The sequence below is a fragment of the Dreissena polymorpha genome, chromosome 4 (assembly GCF_020536995.1).
Source record: "Dreissena polymorpha isolate Duluth1 chromosome 4, UMN_Dpol_1.0, whole genome shotgun sequence".
Lineage (NCBI taxonomy): Eukaryota > Metazoa > Mollusca > Bivalvia > Myida > Dreissenidae > Dreissena > Dreissena polymorpha.
Window position 1 is genome coordinate 94,893,924 of NC_068358.1, and position 10,833 is coordinate 94,904,756.

General features: G+C 34.0%; 1 protein-coding gene across 1 annotated transcript; it reads right to left on the reverse strand.

Annotated features, from left to right (window-relative positions):
• Positions 1 to 1,466: 1,466 nt before the first annotated feature.
• Positions 1,467 to 8,864, reverse strand: LOC127880096 (putative carbonic anhydrase-like protein 2). Its single transcript, XM_052427326.1, has 9 exons — positions 8,679 to 8,864; positions 5,432 to 5,565; positions 4,684 to 4,872; positions 4,250 to 4,345; positions 3,969 to 4,035; positions 3,420 to 3,577; positions 2,214 to 2,324; positions 2,054 to 2,093; positions 1,467 to 1,945 (listed from the first exon to the last, which is right to left on the reverse strand). The coding sequence occupies exons 1-9, from the start codon at positions 8,692 to 8,694 to the stop codon at positions 1,920 to 1,922; spliced, it is 837 nt and encodes a 278-aa protein (XP_052283286.1). The 5' UTR covers positions 8,695 to 8,864; the 3' UTR covers positions 1,467 to 1,919.
• Between the last annotated feature and the right edge of the window lie 1,969 nt (positions 8,865 to 10,833).

The window sequence follows — 10,833 nt, forward strand, 5'->3', positions numbered from 1 at the left end:
GACATTGCTAAATACATATGTGCTTGTAGGCTATGCAGTTTACCTTGTTTATAGTTATATTTATGGTGGGGAAATGTTACAATGAAGCTATCGTTTAGTAAGAATGATAGCCGAATAATACGTGAAACGCCGTTCCCAGCGAAAATTGTACTACTCTTTAGTTCCGAAATCAAAAGTCATTTCATTCCTAACGATTGTACTATCATTACTGATTCCTACGTGGTCGCTTAAAGTGTTCCTCTGGGATAATATTCCATTGTACATGAATAAATAGGTTAATGAGGGTTTCGAAAAATCGAGCCAACCGTCGGAATGTCTCATTTTAAGCAAAATAATAGAGGGACGCTCTTACCTGACGAATCAAAAAAGACATATAGGTCGCTTCTGATTTGTATAACATGTATCACACCTTTTAAGGTGTTACCTTGCTATGCTGCTGTATTATTCTGCAGTGTACACTAATCTCATAGTTACAGTTTGTTTAATTTAAGCAGCTTCATGGTTATACCGGTTTATATGTGTCTACAATTACTGATTTTGAATTCGAGGCTTTTAATAATATGATTAAAAATCAATTACTCTGGATGCGGAATAGATTGCGTTAGGTAAAATATGGAATTATCATAATTTGTTAGCCTGATGCGAACCTTTTATAGATTGGAGTACTATGAAGTAAAACGTTTAAGCCTTTCGACGACTAGACGATTTTGCGCGATATTTTGTAAATAAAACGTTATAAATAATCGTTTGCGATCGATAATATGTCCATGTTGGTTGCATCTTAATTTTTTAATTGTATACGATGTACTTTGGCATATACGTCTTTACGCGTTATTCACGCATCTAAATGTTTAGTTAATTGTGAATTAATTTTCAATTTTAATATATATTGTATGAACATCATACATGTTCCAATACACCTATATATGAAGGAAATGTGTTTAGCCAACCACTTTTCAAATGAAAAGAGTTTATATATTTTGTAGTGTTTCTTATATGACGAAAATAGTAATTAAGAGTTTACTTGCACGACTTCAGCTACAAGTATGTGAGCGTTTTTTTTTTATAAAACCTATGTACAAACCGACTGTGCATATAGTATGTTGTAAATGACACTGGCTAGGTCAGCATGATTTAATGCAATACAATTCATAAATAAGGGCATCTTCAAGCATATCCTTTAACCGACTTGATCTAAATTTATACTTGACACTACTTTCATAATGCATGGACGTGAGTAAACACTACAAGGAATTTACTCATAGACAGATAATATAAATAGCATTTTACTCATTCATGAATAATTACTTTGATTAATGCATTAAGACATATTACAAACACAAGAGTTTGTATTTTTATTGTTTCTAAAAAGATTTGTTTGGTCAAACAACACTGATATTGCATATTAACATTCATTTCGATATAAAACATACAACATGGTTTCTATATTACCCTTCTTAAACAATTTAACTATCAAAACAACGATACGGGACTCCTTAATAATAGATAAACACATAGACAAAATACAACTGAATATAACATCCACTATTAATATATAAAGCATCGTATTTATGCAAGATGTTCAAACCAACAAACCAGGCAAGTTAACTATGTAAGCGAAACTAGCATGAAATCATTACGAACACTGTACATATTGATACTAGACTAAAGAACGAGAGCACCACGTTGTCATTGATAGTCTTTCTCATTAAGTTTAATAAAAGTACTTGCTAATTATAAACGACCAAACTAATTATTCAATATAATAAATTCAATTCATAGCTACGCGGTATACACATGAATAGTATAAACATTCTAAATAGAGAGCTTGTGAAAATGATTGATTGTCTTCATCAGATGTAACACAGAGCACGCACTCGATGTATATTTACTGCCATCCAGAAGTCCTTACTTTCATCCTATCTCCGCAACAAATCTTCGTTTGCTGAAACAAGGCACATATGTCATGATGTAGTCAGTAGCAATTTTTTTAATTTAACAAACCTTCCTTAATATAAGTGTTTTAAAACGTACTTTAACACGCTTAGCTTACCTTGATACTTTTTGGAGACATCCATAGAACACAGTCTACTCTGGAAACAAACCAAAATTATATTTAAGTATATGTATATGATTTAAATACTCATAACATAAGATTCATCTTATCATAATTGTAGAATGTGAAGAGATTACTGACACAGTTCGATACATACCCGTTTTCTAAAGTTGATATTAGTTCGTATAGTTCTATTATTTAAAGGCATAATAGGTCTTGCGTTAGAGTCCCTCCATTCTTGATAAGGAACCGTGCGCAAGTCATCTAACTGAAGTAATAAATAAACACTATCTACTACAGAAATGAACAATCATAAAATGAAAATAATCTTACACACGGTAAATTTGGCAATGACAAATTGTTTCCTATATAGCGTAGATAACATAGTTGACTTGTTTTCTAGTTTAATTATATGTTTAATCACTTTAACAAAATAGGGCATCAAAATAAAAATTAGGTATGGTAAACATATAACTTCAAAGAACATAAATAAGCATAGCCTATATTTCTTTTATTAAGTAAATTGATTAAAAATTTAGTAAATTTAGTAGCAATGTCCGTTAAAACGTTAAAGGCCTATTGCCAAAAGTGTTTAGAAAGCCGATTATTTGGGCATTTTACATTTAAGATAACCAGCGTTGCTTCAAGTTCAAGTTAATTAAATAACACGAACTATGGTAATATTCCTTTTACAAATAGTATATTATTAGCATATATATTTATTGACCGATGTTGTTTTCTTCTCTGCTTTAATTGCACTGTTTGCAATTGTGTCACATGTTCGGGCTAGTATCAAAACGTCGACTCGATAACAGGTCCCTTTAGAGACAATCATAGACATGGTTTGTCTGATTAATCAATTGATGGGATGATCAATATCCATGGTGACATATTAATGAGGTGGTAAATGTATGCCTGGATGACATATTAATATGAAAGTATCATTAACATTCTAGAGAGGATGGTGTTAAAACTTTCAACAATATTTATGACGCATGCTTAACAAAAGTGTAATTGTACAATTGTTTAACGATTAATAGTTATCATGAATACAAGTTACAAGTCAACTTTGAGGAACGTCAATATTAAAGGGTAAATGTATATTCAAGTACTACAACATGCCGGGTTCGTAAGACAACATGATGGCCATAAGACGCTGCTAATGGGTGTGTCGAAAATCGATATTGAATTTGTTGATCGCGAAGTAATTGGCTCCTTTGCTTGGCAGCTGGCTTGTGGTCAATGGCTTATAGCATCAACATTAAATATTAAGTAGCCCTAGTGACAAGATGTTATCTCGCACTGTTAAATCTTTACTATCACAATCAAGAAGATGACGTATGCATTGTTTTCTATTATGTACCTGCTGTTGCGAGATGTGAATTGGTTTATTAAGTATGACCCATGTCACCGATTCTCTGCAACCTGGCTGGGTAAGTGATCCACTGTACGTTATGAAATGTTCGATGGATTTGGGTAGCAAATCAGCCAATGGGAAGTTTTGTATATCCGTACACGTGTCTTAAATTGAGAAAAATAAGAATATTACGCACATTGTCATGTTTCATAACCTTGCAACATTTGCGTCAAATTATGTTTGATATTTATGCAAATATTTCTAACTGCAGACATATTCTCAATGATTCAACTACGTGTTCTAACTCTTCTTTTTTACATACTGTTAATAGACATGACTATGGCGATTGTCGCTGATGTTAAACCTTTCATAAATTAGACATGAATACACTACATCATCCGTCCAAATGTGATTGAAGTTTTATGAGCATATTAATTGTGTGTCATGATTGGTAGAAATGTGTAAAAAGAGAGTGGAAAATATATCAATACATATTTTAAACGTTCGTGCATTATAACATAAAAAGCATGGATTAACCATGACAATCATTTGTACCTTGTTTGTCAATTACGAAAAACCTTTCCTGTAAGATCTTAAATGCGGAATGGTCGAACTTTCCTATCTGAAAAATAGAAAAATCAATGCATCATACATACAATGATCCCGTATAATACGTCGAGAGTGTTTATTACTCAATCGTTTAACCTTAATACTTCTGTTCGTAATTTCATATTTACCTCAATGGCGCTCGAAATCAAAGAATTACGCCGACATATTGAATTGATATTCTATAAAGTCGATGGCAATAACATTTCTTAGCCTCGACGAACCCTTACCGTTAAGAATACCGCCACTATTGCTATTCCTCTAGGGCTCGTTTGGGCCTCAGTGTAATTTGCATATAATTCGGTATTGTACGCCATGAAGTGAAGCTGTATTAAATAGATATGATTGTTTTATAGGTATATGTAGAGGCAAAAGCCTGAGTGAGCGAATAAATACGTTATTTTAGAATAATACATAGACATTATGATCTACCCATCATAAAGAATTCAATTTTATACTGAATATGTATGACTGACATTAACAAAACTACAATCAATCTGCAGGCAAAAATATATAGATAACAACAGTTCAACTAAAACAAAGCAAAGCAAATGAAATGTTCTGGTTGTTAAGTTTATGAAAGAGATGAAACAGATCCGATATAGTAATATTATTTTAATAACAGTTTTGATTTAAAAAAATGTAAAGTTGAGACGAAGTTTACCTCTCCATCATATCCGCGCCCGTCAACTGTATGTTCGGAGCCGGATTGGTTTTCCCTCCCAAAGTGGAGCTTAATCTGGTAAAGGCGATACCGGTAAGAAAGTGGACCGGAAGTAATGTTCACGCCTACGCCTTGTCCGTTTACCAGGAACGTTAGGTCTTTCTTATTATTTCTGAATAGCCCACTTATCTGCCAGAACAAAATATGCCACATTACAAGTATCAAAATGTTATGTTCCTTTCGACTGTATCATGACATAAAAATAAACATATTTGTTATGTAATGTACTCATCATCAAGTGTAGCTCTGTTTTAAAATAAAAACTAAGCAAATTTTGTAAGCTTTTGATAATTTTTAAAACTGACTGGAACATGTCTCGTTTTAAACATACAGTATTTTTCTACAATTTAAAACTTAGTTATTGACGATCGCATTTTTCAAAATGCATTTTAATTCGAAGGAGAAATGTCTAACACCTTAAAAAGTAATGTACAATTACGACATCTTGGAATTTATAATTTTGTATTATAGTTCAATTATGTTGGATAAATAAACAAAAAACAAGAACATTAAAAAAACAAAAAAATATTTAATGTGCAAAGCGGTTGTGTACAATACAAAACAAAACAAGACAAAATTCCTGTACAATCCAGGGTAATTTTATATTCCTAATTTTATACATATAAAATCGAAACATTAAGGTGAAGAATGTCAAGTTTGCATATAACTTAGAGCACACAAGAATTACCGCCGTGGCCTCTAGTTGAAGCGGTTGCAAATGAGGGTCAAACAGTATTTTGTGAGGTTCTATGTTAATTGGCGATTGGTGTTTCCCTGACTTGCAAATCGTCCAGTCTTCGTTGTCGCCCCATCGGGTTGGACCTGTTATAAATATAATATATTTAAGACTTTCGCTGCTTGATCGTAGCCACGGGAACAACTATTGTTTTTATCTGCTTATGTATCCGCTTACAATAAAATAAAATCAGAAATACGAAAGAGAAGCCTTCAAGCCACTCGTTTGATTATTTGTCTTAAAAAGTCGTCAAACATGACGAGAAACTATGCTTTTTATTACGTGTGGTTAAAACAGCGTCAATTTTTTGAAGTCAGTCCGTGATTAGAAACCGGGACATTTTGGTTTCAAGGCTAGTGCCAATCACCGGTCCCTTTAATTGTCGATACCGTTACATAATCAACTGCCGAGTCGGGATTCGACTTCGAACTCGAGTCCAAGTGAACAGTGTATATCCTGATATCAATGTGAGTGATTTATCGAGGAAGCTAACCATGCCACTCACACAGCCAAGCACCATTTCCGCGCTTCAGTTCGGTACCGTTACATTAATAAAAAAAAGCGACATTTTGCGATATGGTGCGTCAAGCTTTCCAGAGACGTCATGCACATTCGTAAGCGCCAAATACATGAACTGCAAATCACTCCGTCTGAATCCGTTTTTTTATTAAGTTCAAACATTCTATATATTTGAATCAAGATGCAAACCTTTACTTTACAAGCTTTCTGTTGAATTATTCAGCTATACGTGTAATCGCTTTCTAAAACAAAATAAATTGTGATGATGCGATTGCGAGATATTATCTACAGTAAAGGAGAAATGGCTTAAAGAAAAATGAATGTCACAAAATTCACATCTTCACATGTTGCGTTAGGTGCTCTCAATGCAAATTATATTAACACGATATAAGCATTATGGTTTTATAATCAAAATTAATGTTAGACTAAGTACATATACCTTTGGCTAATTTGTGCTAATGTGTAGAAAAAACGCAATATGCTTCTATTTTGACGTCGTATTTCTTATTTTGTCTCGTTTATGTAATTAGTTTGGTGAAAGAAAATACTCTGGGTGTTTCGGGAAGTCAATAAGAATTCATAGGATGACCGTGTTTTTACAAAGTGGACAACAATTTGCAATCATGGAGCAATTGATTAATATAATCACGACTAAATGATAAAGACATTCGGGTAAAATTAATTAAAAAGACGTATAGTTTAATACAGAAATATATTACAGACGTCTTTAATGCGTGAGGAACAAACGATTGAGTATAACTAGTCAGAATATGAACTTTTGTAATGTATTATCATTAGTAATTTTCAATTATTTAAACTCATAGGACACTCAATGTGTGAACTATTTTTATAGATGTACTAGTATTCCCCAAGAAAAGTCTTACTGAATAGGATGTACTGTCTTCGGAAAGTATATCCTCATTGCCTCCCCATGCTAAATGGATGAATTATATTACTGTCTTCCCTAACAATAACAACTAAAGTTTCATTCGACGGTATCGAGTTGTGGATTAGAGCAAGCTAACTCCTGTGAGAGAATTGTCTTAGTGATTGCTTTAAGACATCAATCTTCATCACACAACCTCTGTACATCCGAGATGTGATTTGATCCACGAAAATAGCCTTTGGAAAAAGACAGAAGCGTAGGATGTTACGGAATATCATTCACGTTACCACTTTTCCTTAACATATGCGTGTGAAATTGGTTTAAACAATATTTATTTAGTTCAGTAGTAGAAAGTACATATAAGCAATACAATATAAACATACATATTATTTTCGAACAATACACAAGGCAGGAAGAAATTGCAGAATTGCTTAAATTAAAGGCTGTAGGATACAATTTGACAGAATTGAAAAAAAAGCTCGAGGCTTATGCTATGTCTCTCTTCTGTCTGTTAGAAGCGCTGCTGATATGGTGTAAACAACCAAACGTGTAACTACAACTTATAAAAATGACAAAATTTTGAAACATATAGTTCAGTGATTGGTATTTGAATACCGTTTAGAAATGGAGAAAATATATATGTTGTAATACAAATCATATAACAGGGTAGTATAGATACCAAAAAATGTAATAAGTTGAGAAGGAAATGGAAGGAAGTGTAAGAGTAGAGTTCGAGTAAGAGAAGTTGCGATAAGAAAAGAAGTACTTGCGAGACGGGGCATCGTTAGCAGAAATGGTGTGTTCCTGATATGGAGTAGGATTAGAATATATGACTATCTCGGACGAAAGACTGAACACGTTTGAAAATAAATGAATTTACTTTGTATGATCCGTCTTAAACACCAAAAAGAAGAAGTTGCAGAGTTATTGGTTGAAAACTGGACAGATTGTCAAAAAGGATAACTCTTTTCACAGTATAAATAAGACAATTGAAGAAGAAATGATATGTATCTTCAATCTCACCACATTAACAATATGGACTTGTACAATATTTTTTTGCATACAAATGTTCATTTAAGCTTCTACAATCCATGCGTAAACGTGCATGTAGAATATAAGACTGCCGCTCTCCATTGTAGTAATGCTGGGGAATTATTTTTTTATTTTTGTTTAGATTTGCTTTGAAAGCTGAGAAAGAAGCAGCTGTTCTTACAGATTCAGGTAAATTGTTCATAAGTTTATAGTGGATGGTAGGAAAGATCGTGAAAAAAGTTGTGATTTACATTGAATGCTACGAATATTGTTAGAATTGCGAAGTGAATAAGCCGAACTGTCTCCAACGCTAGAGGGTATCAGAGTACACAAATAGGGGGGTGATATAGAATCATACATTTTATAGAAATTGGTAAGTTTATGTTTTGTTCTCCTATTTTTTAATGGTTCGAGAGCCGTATCATTACATAGATTCTGCAAAGATGCTAAACGTGTTCCTCCGCTGAATAGTCTTGCTGCGTCCTGTTGAATCTTTTCAAGTGCAATTTCATCTTGTGTAGTAATGTTGTCCCAGACTACATCAACATATTCCAGAATTGGTCTGATAAATGTTGTGTATATCAATAGAAGGGACTTTCTATCGAGCGTAAACTTGAACGTTCGCATTAAATTAATTACTGTGAAACTATTATTATTCGTCAGACATTAATTTTCGTCTTTTTTGTCCTTCGACCGATGGACGAATTCAAGATCCTAACGAACAATCATGACACATATTTGAAACAAATAAGACTGACTTACCGTAGGCATGAGGCATTTAAATCCAGCGTAATCCACGCATATACACAGGGCTCGAAATTAACACTCGCACACTCGCAAAATGCGAGAAAAAAAAGATTGCAAGGTAAGTTATAAGCCACTAGTATTTTTTGCATGTAAAGAAATAGTGAAAAAAAACGAGTTATATTGCTAAATGCGTTCGACGGCATGAACACTAAACCGTAGGTCAATTGTTTGAACGTCCGAATACTAATATGCGGAAGCGAGCACCTTGTTTGTAGAATGGTATACTTATAGTACAGATACCCAGATGGTATTGATAAAAAGAACAGGAAACAGTCGACAAATCACACTCAAGTTTAATCCGGTTTTGACACAAAGGGATGTACATTATACAGTGTACTGACAACTGACATTTCCTGTAAAACGCGAATGTAATAAGGCTGTATCGAATGCGTAAACTTCGTTTAGGTAGAATATTGTTGATTAGCGCTTATTGTTAACAACTTTATTACCCATTGTGTGTATTGTGTTTTCAGGGGTGTTGCAGATTATACAGCCAACACGCGGCGAATCCGGATTAAAGACAATACTAGTAAACGCAATTAAAATATGACGATGTGTGATCAACAACTGACTGAAATATATTCTGCGCTTTTAGTACAAATTAATAAAGAACATATTGATTTGTGTTTGGTTGTTTGGTTTGGTTGGATAAAATATTTACGATGCAAAACGCTTGAAACTTTTATAAAATATGACCAAAATAATTTGCTTACGCTTATTATAACCCATAATGTTCGCACCTTCTCTAATTGGCGCCGATAAAGGTAAGATTGTTATCAGTTTGACCGTGATTGTAATGAAAAAAGACTAATTGGCAATTGGCTTCGTTGTTTAAAACACTCGTTAACGGTTATTTAGTCCTATTTATCCGCTTATCATAACAAATAACGTGTCAATGACATAAAATAATAAGGGACAGATACTATCACCTGAAATAACAGACTTGTTAATTGGCATATGCCAAACAAGGCCCACCTCCTGCAAGTGACTACCAAGTGTCAACCCTCTTTCCCCAGCACGATTTTTTCGCAACCTCGTATTACATGTATTACAAACAAATCGGACGCTTTTTTTTCAAAACCAGAAATGGACGAATTTAAGTGTTGACGAAATAGTCATTTTTTTAAAAGGACGAAATTTCGTGATGACGAAAATAAATGGTTTCACAGTATCTGCCATGCTTTCTTCTTGATTGATTCAATATGGTTGTGCCAGGAACATGAATCAGAAAAATTTAAGCCGAGATGTTTATGAGACGAAACCTCAGTGATTTGGCAGTCGTTGAGAAAAAGAGGGGGATGGATTGGGTGGTTGACTTTCCTAGACATTACTAAGGATTCGGTTTTGGATGAATTGAAGGTAACCAACCACATATCAGCCCAATAATGGATTTTTGCAAGATCAGAGTTAAGATGGTTAGCTGCATCAATCGGGTTGTTGACGATTATATTTAGCGCAGTATCGTCTGCAAATAGGCGAATGGGACAGTGAATATCTCGTACAATATCGTTGATGTATATAAGAAAGAGGAGGGCCCTAATATAGACCCTTGAGGAACACCAGCGTTTATGGGTAATGGCAGCCGGAGATTACAACACACTGGATCCTCTCCTGTAGGTAGTCTTTTAACCAAGATCGAAGATTTCCAGAGATACCACATAGTCAGAGCTTGTAATTAAGTCCTTCGTGCCATACTCTATCAAATGCCTTCAATACGGCTCTAACCTCTTTACCTTCGTCGACAGCTTTAATAAAGGTGTGATATACCGAGACTTATTGATTGACAGTGGAATCTTTTGGTATGAAACCTGATTGAAATGGGGTTATAAAAACGGTAGCCCTTAAATGGTTTAACATGTTTTTGTGGAGGATTCTCTCCAGACATTTTACTTAAAACGCTTAAAAAGGAGATCGGTCTATAATTTCCAACATCCTGAAGATCAGACTTTTTGTGAAGTGCACAAACAATTGCTTCTTTCCAACTCCGAGGGACTCTACCAGTACCGATGGAACAATTGAAAAGATTTTGTAGTGGACCTGCAATCTCAGATGCAATTTGCTTTAGAACTTGGCTATATATTTTGTCTGGTCCGGATGCCTTTCCAGTTTT

What these genes read in the sequence shown, in the direction of transcription:
- LOC127880096 (XM_052427326.1), bottom strand. An exon ending in TTCAACTAGAGGCCACGGCG is followed by an intron (nt 4,873 to 5,431) that starts GTAATTCTTGTG and finishes TTGTTCTGGCAG; the next exon opens with ATAAGTGGGCTATTCAGAAA. An exon ending in GGCGCGGATATGATGGAGAG is followed by an intron (nt 4,346 to 4,683) that starts GTAAACTTCGTC and finishes TATTTAATACAG; the next exon opens with CTTCACTTCATGGCGTACAA.